Raw genomic sequence first — 13221 nt, forward strand, 5'->3', positions numbered from 1 at the left:
CCACCGGTGCCATGGCCTGGTGTTTGTGGTGGACTCTGCCAATAACTTTCGGTTTTGGGAGAACAAAAAAGTCTTCAGGGAAACACTCACACACCCTCATGTGATGGGGAAACCTGCCCTTCTGTGAGTATGCTAGTAAAGCAGACTGTGTTTACACAATGTTTACATCCAGTGACATGAACAACCCGAAACGGGAGGCTACGGCGATCACCGAGGCCTTTCTGAATGACATCCAGGCCCTTTCCCAAACAGCAGGAGGGCCCAGCGCTAAGGCCCAGGCTCTGCTGGTCGCCCTCAGGCTGAATGACCAGATACAAAGCAGGATCAGGGATTTCCACGTTCAGCTGTCTCAAGCAGAGGCCGTGTTGGAGGGAGAGGCGACCCCAGAGCAGACGGACTCTTCTGCCGCTGTGGTTAACCACGAGCGGAGGGTCCAGCAGCTTAACTCAGGACAGGAAGAGGCGGAGCCAGGTTCTGGTGCCCATTCAGGGTCAGATGTCGACCCCTGTTAAGACCCAGGACCCCGTCTGCAGCGTCACACCTTCCAGCTAACTCCTCCCCATTTCTAACTCCTCCCACTTCTAACTACTCCCACTCAATAAATAAAAAAGTAATTTTCAAATATGATGAAACGATTTTCTAGCTGGTTATATTGTTAACTAGTCTGATCTATGTCTGAACATAATCTATTACTGTCAGCTGCAACAAAAGGTCAGTTTAAACTTAATAAGGCATGGCGTTTTCTGACAAAATGTTGTAAAAGCAGTTAACATAATATTCATAAATGTACTGTTGTACGGTTGTACAAACTGCAGCTCTCCGGCTCTGCAGGTTCATGCTACTCCATTTGTTGGGCAATCCACATGCCCACTAAATACGTCAGCAGAGGGTGCTCTTAGGCAATATGCATTAAACCACAGGAAACTAACATAATTATGTTTCTAAACAACAGGGTTCATTATTTAAAAATTAACACTTTAATCAGTTTACCGTTTGAACTAAAGGGGACGAACTGCGATTCGCAAGAACATCTGTGATTTGACTGAAAGCAACTACAGGCTCACTGCCTCCGTCATTAGACCATGTACATCATGGAAAATGTGGTATGAACTATGGCAAGATACATATCCTAATATTTTTTCACACAGCTCTGTTTTTTTATAAGGCGTAGGCAGCTCACTAATCAACATTACTAAGAGACTCCTACACTGTAGATAATGAAAATTAACCAACTTGAGCCATAGGTTACTTAATCATACTTGAAGAGCAAACTGAAAGCAAACTGGCCTGCATGAAGGTAAAGGTGTGAAAACATGGTGACAAAATGTTTTGAACATAAAAGGGGGGGTTACATGTGTAACCTCCCTAGGTTACATTTTGAAAATATATTTTTACAGGTGTCTATAAACATTTAAATGAAACTATCTGCAATCCTCTGAATATAAGCAAGAAACAAACAAAACTGTCAAAGTCACAAAAAAGACAATACGGTTTCAGCACAAACACTGTGATACTCATACTCTCTTGGCATTTGGTCAGTTGGGTATGGTCAGTAGCTCCATTAAGGACACAAAGACCAGAACCAAGTTGGGTTTCTTCAAACAGATCTTCCAGGTGGGCTGGTCAGGAAGGCAGGACATCAACATAGTCTTCTGAATCAGGGATGTCTTCACAATAAAGGAAACAGTAGAAGTAAAGAGGAGAAAAGAAAGTTTGTTTCCTTTGTTAGGACAGTGAGAAACAAGAACCAAATAAGAAGTGTTGAGCTATTTTCAACGTCACTGGGACAGGTTAAAGAAGATAGGACTGGGCTATATTTGTACACTGTTGTTTCTTATGAATCTCATATTGGTTTCCGTATGACCTTTGAGTGACTTGTTTGTGACTGAATCATTTTATGTGTGTGTGTGTGGGTTGGTGCACACTTGCATCTGCACATGTTTGCACGTTTCAAAACTACAACGAAAGACTAAGATTTCTGATTAGAGTGTCCCTATACTTTTAACTTCACGCAAATTACGAACAACCTCAAAATGTGTTTGCAACAGTGTGTCGCTTACGTACTCTCATAATCCTTATCTTCGTCTGGTACTACGGCAGCCGGAAGTTGAAGCACAGTTTTCCTCTTGACTGAGTGACGAAGATGAACAGCCAGTCCCTGGTTCCTCCTTTTGTAATGCCTGATTAAATCTGTCATGGTCTTAAAGAACTTCTCCTCCACTCCGGCTGCAGCCTTCAGGGAGGGGAACTGAGTCAGTGAGGTGGTTGGCTTGGTATGACAGTACGTGCCTGCAATTCACTTCAACTGCATGTGTGTGCTTGTGTGTGTGTGTGTGTTCGTGTGTGTGTGAGTACCTGAAGAGTGAAGTAACCATTGTGTGTCTGAAGTAGTCTGTAGGTATACACCATCTTCTGTTTGCTGCATTAACAAACAGGGCAAAACAGTGGTTCTTTATGTCCTTAGACAGCGACATGCTCATACTGGTTGCAATTTCTGCATGATGCAACACTGGATGTTAACAGCAAAAATATTCTGTGAAGTTCCTGGTTGTTTGGGGGTATTCTGCTATTTTTAAATGATTGATGCTTTCAAGTTTGGAGGCATCTGGGTGTACAAAACTAAAATTAAGTACAAAACATACCAATCTGATATAAATCAATTACAATGAAAGCTGCATGACTAGTGCTGAATCAAACATAATATAAATGTTTTAAAAATGTTTATAAAGATAAAGAGATATAGAGATAAAGACTGGGGGAGGCGGAGGTGTATACTTACTACACACAGAGACACATGGCTCCCTGTATGGTCTCACTGTCTCTGATGAGGTAGGTTCCTTCCTTGCCCTTTCTGCTCAGCAGATTCTCACCTTCCAGCTTGCTAATTGCCCCGTGGTACGCCGGCAAGGATGCTGCCATGGTATCAACCCAACAGGGCTGTCACACTTATGCCTTCAGCCAGTAGACCCAACTGCTGTTGTTCTCAGCTTCTTACGACCTATTAGCTTCACTTTTCTTCTCCGCTCCTACAAACACTTAACACTTACATGCTGAACAAAAGTACCACCGACTCCGGCCACAGTTCTGACACAGGAAACTATGTCTGTGTGTGTGTGTGTGCGTGCGTGCGTGCGTGCGCGAACATGCATTTTACAATGATACCCGTGACGCTTGAAGGACTTCACCCACGAGTGAGTAACTGGTTCTTTTGTTACAAGTGTCACTAAATTAAGCTATAGCATTTTTGCTGCATTTACTCTTCAGTTATTCTTGCACACAAATAATCTACTTTGCAACAAACCGTACCGGCGTAAAGCGATATTACAGCATGATAAGAGACTTGACGCGTTCCTCGCTAAAGCCCATTGTATTGGCTAAGTAAAGTGAGTAAGCTAGAGTAATTGGTGCCCATGACTCATGGGCCATGAGTCACGCGCTTGGTCATGGAAAACGGGCACGCTAGTTCGTAGTAAACAGCCCAACGGTTGAATTATCCCCAATAAGTGGTGAATACGAACTAATTCAAGAGGCGAGTGATGCCAGACCGAAACAGGGTAGGAGTTGATGTGCAGGATGGCGCAAGATCCCGCCACCTTGATTCGGAGCCAGGTAAGTGCACGATTAACTGTTTGATATGTATTCATAATTCGGGTGTACAATATAATATATGCTAACGTGTGCTTGTCCATTCCCATTAGCCGAAAAGCTTCACGATGGCGGTTTGCACATTTGCGGGACAATCCTGACTTTTCTCTCGCTCCTCCTCATCCTCGCTACCTTTCCCGTGTCCGTTTGGAGCTGTGTGAAGGTCAGGTCAGAACAATAAACGCTGTAGCCTACAGTATATTAGCGTGGGCATACCTATATTTCTGTATGTGTGTTTTAAGTTGGGATTCTTTCTTCTCCAGGTGGTCCAGGAGTATGAAAGAGCTGTCGTGTTCCGTTTGGGACGTGTCATTAAGGGACAGGCCAAAGGACCGGGTGCGTACGTGATTTCAATTCTCTAATCTTGGCATTCCCGTTTCTCCTAAACAAATCCCCGGTGTTCAGAGCACAGCGCCTGCAAAGTTAGGAGTCTAACGGCAAATGACAGGGATCTCTCTCCCGTGCAGGACTCTTCTGGATCATTCCCTGGTTGGACACCATCCAAAAAGTAGACCTGAGAACAGTCTCGTTCAACATCCCACCACAAGAGGTCTGTATTATGCTGACACACTGAGGCCTCTGTCCCACACTGACATCCCATCTCTGATAGGTCTGTCCGTGATCATGTCCCGCCCCTGTCCAGGTGCTGACCGCCGATTGGGTGCCGTTAAAAGTGGACGCTGTGATGTTCTACCGTGTGGTTGAACCTGCTCTGTGGGTGACACAGGTGGCAGATGCCAACTTGGCCACACACACCCTGGCACAGGTCACACTCAGGGCTACTCTGGGCACACACACACTGACAGACGCAGTCACACAGCGAGGGAAGGTCTCACATCAAATAGAAGTAAGTGTATTTCAGTGTGTGTATGTGTGTGTTCAGGAGTGTCGTCCACGAGTTGGTTGTGTGCGACACTCTGACCTCTCAGCATTATTTCCCAGCGGGAGTGGTAGGCGTGTCTCTTGTGTAAACGAGCGTTCCTGTTTCAGGAGCTGCTCTCCGCCACGTCTGAGAGATGGGGGGTGCAGGTGGAGAGGGTGGAGCTGAGAGACGTCAGCCTCCCCCCCGGTCTGCAGAGGAGCATGGCGGCCGAGGCGGAGGCTGTGAGGGAGGCCCGTGCTAAGGTACCCCCACACGCACACAGACACTGTCCTTGTCACATCCTGGCTGTGCATTCCGTCATGTGCTGTCATCTTCGGTCCTGGCAGCTTTGTAGCTCGCATGTTTGTGTCGTCGCGTCTGAGCGGAACACTGTGTCCACCACCCGAAGAGATTTTCTTTCCTTCTGCTGTCTGGCTCATCCACCCACGTGTCTCTCCAGCCATGTTGGGGAGGGCTTTAGCTCAGGGTTAGAGGCTACCTGTACTTTGCTTAGGATGAAGCATCTGCTACATGAAGACATGACATGTTCAGCTGTACTGGATGTACTAGCAGGTCATGCAATGTTGTTGCATGGTGTGGGTGTGTGGTATAAGCATGGACGTAGTATTAATAATTGTAGCTCATTGATAGCTCACTAAACCCTGTGTGTGTCTGTGGATCACTGTGTGTGTGTGTCTGTGTGTGTCAGCTGATCTTGGCTGAAGGAGAGGTGGAGGCGTCTCGCTTCCTGAGGGAGGCGGGGTTATTGATGTCGTCCTCCCCAGTTGCCCTGGAGCTGCGGTACCTGCAGTCTGTCACCTCCGTGGTCACAGACCACACCTCCACCCTGGTGGTCCCTATTCCCTGTGACCTGCTGGGATCGCTCCTCCGCGGAACCCCCTGAGTCGTCACGACGGCTCAGCCGCGTCTACGAGGTGCCACAAACTGGCTCCGTCCGCGAAGTGGTGGCTAAACTGTGTTATATCATTTCTGTCAGGGGTCATGGTCTGTGGAATTGAACTGTATTTCTAAAGTGTTTGGACTGAATACAGAACTTGTATAAATAATACTGTATATGCTACTGATGATTTGTTGGTTTGTATAATGCATATTTGTCGAAATGGAAATATGTTTAACATATTTAAAGTTAACTTACTGGATTTTATTTTGCCATTTTAGAATTCCATTCTAATGGAACACTTGTTAAGTGTTCCATTCTGCTTCACACATGCAAACACACAGAGGCCTGGTAGAACCATAAACCTAACCTTGTGTGTTCAGAACAGCAGCCGGAAACTGACTAAACCACACTCCAAGATGGTCACCCACAAAATATTATTTCCTGTCTGCTATAACATTTACATTACATTTAGTCATTTACCAGACAGACGCTCTTATCCAGAGCGACTTACAGTAAGTACAGGGACATTGCCCCTGAGGCAAGTAGGGTGAAGTGCCTTGCCCAAGGACACAACGTCAGCTGATTAATAGCCCGATTCCCTAACTGCTCAGCCATTTAACCTCCCCCATAACGCTCATATCTTTCTTAAATGACCTTAAAAGTAATGTATAGTAAAATACCTTGATACTAATAACTTCCCCATGATCATAGTATACACAGTTCAACCTTCTTTGCTGATCTTGAGGTAAACAGGTGCCTGTCTAACAGAATACTAATGTTTTTCTTACACTTACTGAAAGGTCCCACCTGATAACATACATTGATACTCCAAAAAGCTCTTACTCTACAAAAATAAGCGGGATATAACTACAAATATCTTACCTCAGTCATAATAGTTATCTCCAGTGCTATTGTTTTCAGAGGATTCATGTTTTTAGGCCAAGGCTTTGACTCTGGCTATCTGATCAGCTGACGAGACTAATGGCAGAAGGGGGAAATGTACATAATCATCTCTCACCCTCACCTGGCCTCGTTTCGAACGGTTCAAACCAGGAGACGGCTGAATATGTGTGTGTGGGTGTGTGTGAAAGGTGTGACCTCTACACTAACAGGACACAGAAAGAAAGCATCAGACACAACACCCCCCTGACCCTGCCTCTACATGGTGGTCTCTGCTAGGTCCTCTGTCCCCTACTACTATGGAGTAGGGGACAGAGGAGGAACACACACATAGACACACATGAGAGTTCTGTCATCTTTCTCCTCCAATCCCAAGTCTCCTCTCTCTTATCCAGTCCTGTGGTCAGATGGTGACTGGGGGCGTGGTCTGGGAGAGGGAGAGAGAGAGGGGTTAAGCTCTTTAATCCTGGTAGAACATTGTGACCTCTTTATCACCTCTTTCTGTCTGCTGGATCAACTGCGTGCACCGTCTATCCCAATGCTGAGGACAGTGGAGCTGGCCACCAGACCCCTGAACACACACACACACACGTACAGACACTCATACACACCCTGGAGCGCACTGGAAACATTTGAACTGTTTGATGCCACTGCCCTTTGCTGTGGGTAAAGATTATATGTATTTAAACTCCATGCTATACATTTAATGCAGTCAGTCAGTCAGGCAGTAGGTGAAAGGCTTGCTTGGCAGGGCTGGGCTGGATAATTGGAAGCTAATAATAACCGTTGTCCATGTGGCTCCTGCTTATAGCGGTGAACAAGCCTGTATTTAAGGTTCCTCTTACTGCTTGGAAACAGAAACTATACTGCACTACTGCAGAACATTATTTAGGAGGTTTTCATTTTGTGTCTTGTTAAATATTTATTTTGCAAACATCCATTTACTACTTGTGCCATTTCTTCCTCTTGTATTGTGTGTGTGCGTGTGTGTGTGGGGGGGTGGTCAATGGTGTGTGTTGCAATGGCAGTGTGTTTAGGTCGGTGTTGTGTTTTGTAAACGTTCGTCGTGGTTGTATGGGCTCTTCTCCATCCCACTCAAGTCACCTAAACGTGCCGCTCTCTCTTCTTCCCTCCTCCGTGTGTGTGTCTCCTGACGTCTCTGTGTGTGTGTCTCCTGACGTCTCTGTGTGTGTGTGTCCTGACGTCTCTGTGTGTGTGTCTCCTGACGTCTCTCTGTGTGTGTCTCCTGACGTCTCTCTGTGTGTGTCTCCTGACGTCTCTCTGTGTGTGTGTCTCCTGACGTCTCTCTGTGTGTGTGTCTCCTGACGTCTCTCTGTGTGTGTCTCCTGACGTCTCTCTGTGTGTGTGTCTCCTGACGTCTCTCTGTGTGTGTGTGTCTCCTGACGTCTCTCTCTGTGTGTGTGTGTCCTGACGTCTCTCTGTGTGTGTGTCTCCTGACGTCTCTCTGTGTGTGTCTCCTGACGTCTCTCTCTGTGTGTGTCTCCTGACGTCTCTCTGTGTGTGTGTCCTGACGTCTCTCTGTGTGTGTCTCCTGACGTCTCTCTGTGTGTGTGTCTCCTGCTCAACACTCCCTCTGGCTCAATCTTTCCCTGTCCATCAATCTCTCCCCTGTAAGCTCAGAGGGAACCCTGGTCTTCTCTGGTCTCCTCCCCTTCTCTCATCCTCCCTCCCTCCCTCTCTCCCTATCCTTGCCTTACTTACTTCACAGCCTCTGTTCTCCCAGACAAACTTTGGCTGGTGTTCTGTCTTTCTCTCTCTCTCTCTACCTCCTCTGTTTCCCTCGTCCTTCTCTCTGTGAGGATGACACCCCGGAGACTGCTGTGTCTGGTGGTCCTACTTGTGCTTTGTAAAGGTAAGAGCACATCTGTGTGCCAAATTGTGTGTGTGTATGTTGTCATCTGTCTTTGGTGAGGTGTGTGTGTGTGTGTGCATGAGCGATCTGGGGTTTCAGGACAGGAAACATTACTAGAGTTCACTTGTTTCCGTTCAGCGTCTGAACTGCAGTGACAGCAATCCTATGTCAGTAAGTTTGTGTGTTTGCGTGTGTGACCGCAGAAAGCCCAAAAAAGCACAGAAACATCATGAATGTTCTCACATCTGCTTTTACTTTAGGCCGCTTTTGTACGCTCATTCCAAACGTATAGCTTTCTGTCTGGACTTACAGACACACACGCTCATGTTCACACACTGTACATGTAAACACACACAGGTAAACGGGGGTGGGGGGGATTGATCCCCCAACCACCCAGTGTGACTGACAACCATAAGCGCTAATCACCACTTGTGATTGGGGCAGGGATGGAGCATGATGGGATGAGCTTCTTTTTTTATAGCAGCATGATCCAATTGTGAGCGGTTGAGGTTTGTGAGCGCTAATTACAGAGCATTGATCACCTCTAAAGCCAGCGAGTCTGATGCCTCTGCGCAGCTCCGAAGCCGATGCTACGCATGCAGCGCAAACGGCTGACATGTAACCGCGAAAGTTTGTCTAGTTGATGAGTCATGTGACTCAGACAGTACGATATTTCCTATAAGCTAAAACCCCCACAACCAGCTGGCCCACTGTGTCTTGACAGTTTGCCATGTTGACGGGGATAGGGCTGCCAACTACCATGCATTGGCCGTGAGACACACGCATTTCAACCAGTTCACACACTCTCACGTCAGACCTTGCATTTCTCACGCTGAAAAGGAAACGCCAACCAAGTAGAGCTAACGTTGTAAACAGTAATGGACGAGGACGCGCTAACACCCATGACGATATGCACCTTAAAAAAACAGCGCACACCTGTTTAATGAACTCCTTGTTTATCCCCCAAGTCTGGGTAAAAGGCTAGAGTCTTAGACAAATGCATCCACTTTCCATCTCAATTTGAGGAAGTTACAGTTCAGAAGATGGTTGAGACTCGTGATGATAGAAGAAAGGACAACGCAAAATAAACCTTATCCTTTGACATCTCCCAATTTGTGTGTGTCTAGCAAGTCTGCCTGCCCTTTTTAGTCAATCATGTGCAATGAATGAGAGTCCATCTTTACGTTTGGTAAATTATGGTATTCATGTTAAAGGATATTGACCTCTGAGCCTATGATGACCCTCCCCTCCAGGTCAGGAGAGTGGGAGGGGCGAGCCATGTGACAACTTCACAGACCTGTACTTCCATGAGTCGTTCATGGGCACCATTCTGGACGTGCGCCTGCTCCTGTACACCCGGTCCAACCTCTACTGTGGCCGGGAGCTCAGCCACCACCACCTGTCCTCCCAGCCCTTCCTCAACCTCTCCCTGCCCACCGCCTTCGTCATCCACGGCTACCGGCCCACCGGAGCCCCCCCTATCTGGGTGGACCACATCGTGCGCCTGCTGGCGGAGCAGGAGGATATGAACGTGGTGGTGGTGGACTGGAACCGCGGTGCCGCCAACCTCAACTACTTCACCGCCGTGGCGAACACCCGCCAGGCTGCCAACAACCTCACGGGCTTCATCGTCAACATGCAGGTGGGTGGGGAGAGGAGGAGAGGAGGGGGTGGGTTTGAGTGGGTGTTGTGGGAGCACGAGTGAGGCGGTGTTGTTCTCTGCGCTAACGGGCCGCTGTGGGTGTGTGTTCAGGAGGAGGGGGCGTCGCTGGACTCGGTGCACCTGATCGGTGTTAGTCTGGGAGCGCACCTGGCGGGGTACGTAGGGTCCAACCTGAAGGGAAAGATTGGCCGCATCACAGGTGAGTAAGAAATACATTTTCATTCAAACAAAAAAGAGAGAGAAAGATGAATGGAAATAGAGGGGGAGAGAGAGACAGGGAGAGAGGGCGGGTGGTAACAACAAACACAATACAAACTTCAAATGAGGTATGGAGAAGAAACAACTCACCTCGCTCGCTCGCTCCCTCACTCCCTTGCTCCCTCCCCATCAGGTCTGGACCCAGCAGGACCCATGTTCACTGGAGCGCAGCCCGACGAGAGACTGGACCCCTCCGACGCCATGTTTGTAGACGTCCTCCACACCGACATGAACTGTGAGCACTGTGTGTGCGTGTGGACTATTTTGTCTGTGTATTATTAAGCGTGTAAACAAGCTGTACTTCAAGGTTGTTGATCTGAAATGTGTATAAAATACACTTGTGTGGAGTGACCTGGCTCTGTACTGTTTGTGGACACAGCGTTTGGACTTAGTGGGGCTCACGGCCACATCGACTACTACGCCAATGGAGGTGTAGACCAGCCTGGCTGTCCTAAGACCATCTTCTCCGGTGAATAAACACTCACATACACACACACACACACACACTCACACTCACACAAACACTCACTCACTCCCTGCTCCCTTGTTTCCCCCAGGAAAGTCTTATTTTGTGTGTGACCACCAGCGGTCAATGTTCCTGTTCCTGTGCGCTCTCAACCGCACCTGCAACCTCACAGGCTACCCCTGCACATCCTACTCTGACTTCCTGGATGGGAGGTGCCTGCAGTGTGAAGCGTTTAAACCCCACCCTTGCCCAAAGCTTGGTGTGTGCATGATGTGAATATGTGAAAATTAACAGTCCAAATATAAACAAAAATGTTCTCAACACACTGCACTTCCCATTTTCATAAGTCTTCTTTTTCTATGTGTATATTTGTGGCTTGAGAGTGAACAACATGTAGCACATTGAAGCGCACAGTTCCTCAACTTGTACTCTCACAGGTTATGATGTCAGCAGATGGAGAGATACCCTGCTACGATTGGGCCAGACCAAGGCTTACTTCAGCACCACAGCCACATTACCCTATAGCAGTGAGTCTCTTTCTCCAGCCCCTACCAATATCTTACTTCCGACCACTAAACTAAATGATATAAGATCCAGGCAGGTGTGTGTAATATGACCTGTGTCCTGTGTGTGCAGAGGCGAGCTACAGGGTTGACATGGTGACCTGGAACCAGTACCTTCGCTGGGGGGTCATCATCCTCAGAATCCACAGTGGGAGAAACTTCACAGAGGCCCGCATCGAACAGTGAGTCCCTCACTGACCCTCTCCCTCTCCTCCCTCCCTCCCTCCCTCCCTCTCTCTCTCACTCTCACTCTCTCTCACTCTCACTCTCTCTCACTCTCTCACTCACTTTCTCTCTCTCCCAGTCTGTCCCTCTGTCACAAACTCTCCTTCCTGTCTCTTCCAGTCCTCCTCCCCCTCTACATACCTATCCTCCTGTTTATCTTGTCTCTCCCTCCTCCTCCCCGGTACAAACTCCCCTCTCTCCTCTCTGCTGTGTTCAGTAAGCTGTTCAGGCTGGAGCAGTACACATCCACCCGTTTGCTGGCCCAGTTCGATGAGGACCTGCAGCCCGTTCAGAAGATCTCCCTGCGCATCGCTACCGGCAACGTGATCGGCCCTCGCTACAAACTCCGCCTCCTGCGCATCCGTCTCTCACCCCTGGATCGCCCTGACAGGTGAGACACGCGCACACACACACACACAGGGACTATGCAAACATTGAAGGCTACAGTGTCTACTCACAAATCTCTCTCCTCCCCTCAGGCCATCGATGTGCCGCTATGACGTCATCTTGGAAGAGAACATGGAGGTGTCGTTCCGTCCACTGCCCTGCGACCCTCGGCTCTGACATCTGAGTTCTGTCTCTCTCACACACACACACTCACCCACAGCCTGTAGAGATGTACCGTCACAAGGCCCAAAACAAATTCCTACGGGGTCTCCCATTCATACTCAGAGATCCAGGGGCTACACCGTAAAGACTGCTGAGGACATTCAATCTGGAATCAGTACATGGCAGGATGGAACCAGGAAAAACATAGAAACTTCTGATAATGTACAAGTGAACAAAAGTGTTATTTCTTTAGCAGGAAAAGCCCCATCATAGTAAACACTTCCTTCACACGGGCAGTGACAAGATAACGATTTAGATGATCAACACTGCTGCCCTGCTGGGATTATGTCACATGGGACTTTGACATAGTGAGATTCCTCTCTCTCTCTCTCTCTCTGTGCCTTATGTTGTTTGGTGGAGCTGCTATTACGTTTGACTAGGTGCATTCAGAAGCTATAAGCACTTATAACTGAAATAATAAAGATTGCGGTTTGTAGTTAAAACTGATGTTGTAATCGGGATCAAATAGAGCAGTGTAAAAGCTTGAAAGTGGTCATTCTGTATTGGTCAGACAGTATTGCAGTGTGGATTTTTTGTAAGCATTTTTGTATTTCTACCTTATTTTGTTTATAAAATAAATGCACCGTGTGTTCATTATCCATGATTGCCTGCATGTTTCTATTTTGCCTGTTTGTTTGTCCCTTTCATAAGCAACAGAAGTAACTCTCAAATCATCTCAAAACTCTCAAATGTTTTGTAAGTCCAGGTAGGTTCAGCATGCTTGTAAGACTAACAGATGATTTAACAAAAACACTTTTCCTATGGCACTTGATCTCTAATGTAGGAACTAATTGGCCCTTTTTCTATAGGACTCTTTCATTTTAAATATTGTTAATGACTGCTTATATACATCCAAGTTTATACAGCTGCACAGTACACAACAAAGGTCCCTGTATAGTATCAGTTACAGGGACTCTTCATGGTCACCAAGGTGACTAGATTCGCCAGCTGGTGGTTTAGTCAGATTGCTTCTGCCCTGCAGTGACCTGACAGGTTTCTTGACCACTAAGTGTGCCGGCCTGGTCCTAACACAACGTTGTCATGACTCCAGGCTAATCCTCCTTCCCCATCTGTGTGTGTGTGTATGTGTGTAGTCACAGTAGCTGATTATGACCTGATTACTTTTATCCTTTTCACCTGTTGGTCTCTCCATTAAAACCTGCAAACTGTATCCTGGAGTATACAGTTTGTTTGCCCTTGTTTTGGGGTTAGCCTAGAGCGGCTACATATTTTAGTTTTATTTTCCCAGACTGGAT

The 13221-nt window shown here is 47.3% G+C and overlaps 3 protein-coding genes across 3 annotated transcripts; 2 read left to right on the forward strand and 1 right to left on the reverse strand.

The window, feature by feature from the left end:
* Window positions 1-886: 886 nt before the first annotated feature.
* Window positions 887-2972, reverse strand: si:ch73-264p11.1 (uncharacterized protein LOC100000923 homolog). The gene is made up of 4 exons (XM_062479759.1): window positions 2780-2972; window positions 2356-2419; window positions 2065-2233; window positions 887-1667 (listed from the first exon to the last, which is right to left on the reverse strand). Exons 1-4 carry the CDS (start codon window positions 2917-2919, stop codon window positions 1624-1626), a joined length of 417 nt encoding a protein of 138 aa, XP_062335743.1. The 5' UTR covers window positions 2920-2972; the 3' UTR covers window positions 887-1623.
* A 173-nt stretch (window positions 2973-3145) lies between these two features.
* Window positions 3146-5498, forward strand: LOC134034817 (stomatin-like). The gene is made up of 7 exons (XM_062479451.1): window positions 3146-3609; window positions 3699-3808; window positions 3909-3981; window positions 4113-4195; window positions 4289-4492; window positions 4636-4770; window positions 5217-5498. Exons 1-7 carry the CDS (start codon window positions 3537-3539, stop codon window positions 5409-5411), a joined length of 873 nt encoding a protein of 290 aa, XP_062335435.1. The 5' UTR covers window positions 3146-3536; the 3' UTR covers window positions 5412-5498.
* A 2207-nt stretch (window positions 5499-7705) lies between these two features.
* lipib (lipase, member Ib) lies at window positions 7706-12459 on the forward strand. The gene is made up of 10 exons (XM_062479762.1): window positions 7706-8181; window positions 9435-9823; window positions 9935-10043; window positions 10236-10337; window positions 10482-10571; window positions 10660-10827; window positions 11006-11095; window positions 11205-11313; window positions 11574-11747; window positions 11836-12459. Exons 1-10 carry the CDS (start codon window positions 8130-8132, stop codon window positions 11918-11920), a joined length of 1368 nt encoding a protein of 455 aa, XP_062335746.1. The 5' UTR covers window positions 7706-8129; the 3' UTR covers window positions 11921-12459.
* Window positions 12460-13221: the final 762 nt, after the last annotated feature.

Source organism: Osmerus eperlanus, chromosome 15, assembly GCF_963692335.1.
Source record: "Osmerus eperlanus chromosome 15, fOsmEpe2.1, whole genome shotgun sequence".
Classification (NCBI taxonomy): Eukaryota; Metazoa; Chordata; class Actinopteri; order Osmeriformes; family Osmeridae; genus Osmerus; species Osmerus eperlanus.

What these genes read in the sequence shown, in the direction of transcription:
- si:ch73-264p11.1 (XM_062479759.1), bottom strand. Translation starts at nt 2,919, where the DNA reads ATGGCAGCATCCTTGCCGGCGTACCACGGGGCAATTAGCAAGCTGGAA. An exon ending in ATGGTTACTTCACTCTTCAG is followed by an intron (nt 2,234 to 2,355) that starts GTACTCACACAC and finishes CCCTCCCTGAAG; the next exon opens with GCTGCAGCCGGAGTGGAGGA. An exon ending in CGAAGATAAGGATTATGAGA is followed by an intron (nt 1,668 to 2,064) that starts GTACGTAAGCGA and finishes TTTATTGTGAAG; the next exon opens with ACATCCCTGATTCAGAAGAC.
- LOC134034817 (XM_062479451.1), top strand. Translation starts at nt 3,537, where the DNA reads ATGCCAGACCGAAACAGGGTAGGAGTTGATGTGCAGGATGGCGCAAGA. An exon ending in CCACCTTGATTCGGAGCCAG is followed by an intron (nt 3,610 to 3,698) that starts GTAAGTGCACGA and finishes CATTCCCATTAG; the next exon opens with CCGAAAAGCTTCACGATGGC. An exon ending in AGGTCTCACATCAAATAGAA is followed by an intron (nt 4,493 to 4,635) that starts GTAAGTGTATTT and finishes TTCCTGTTTCAG; the next exon opens with GAGCTGCTCTCCGCCACGTC.
- lipib (XM_062479762.1), top strand. Translation starts at nt 8,130, where the DNA reads ATGACACCCCGGAGACTGCTGTGTCTGGTGGTCCTACTTGTGCTTTGT. An exon ending in ACAGAGGCCCGCATCGAACA is followed by an intron (nt 11,314 to 11,573) that starts GTGAGTCCCTCA and finishes TGCTGTGTTCAG; the next exon opens with TAAGCTGTTCAGGCTGGAGC. An exon ending in CCCCTGGATCGCCCTGACAG is followed by an intron (nt 11,748 to 11,835) that starts GTGAGACACGCG and finishes TCCTCCCCTCAG; the next exon opens with GCCATCGATGTGCCGCTATG.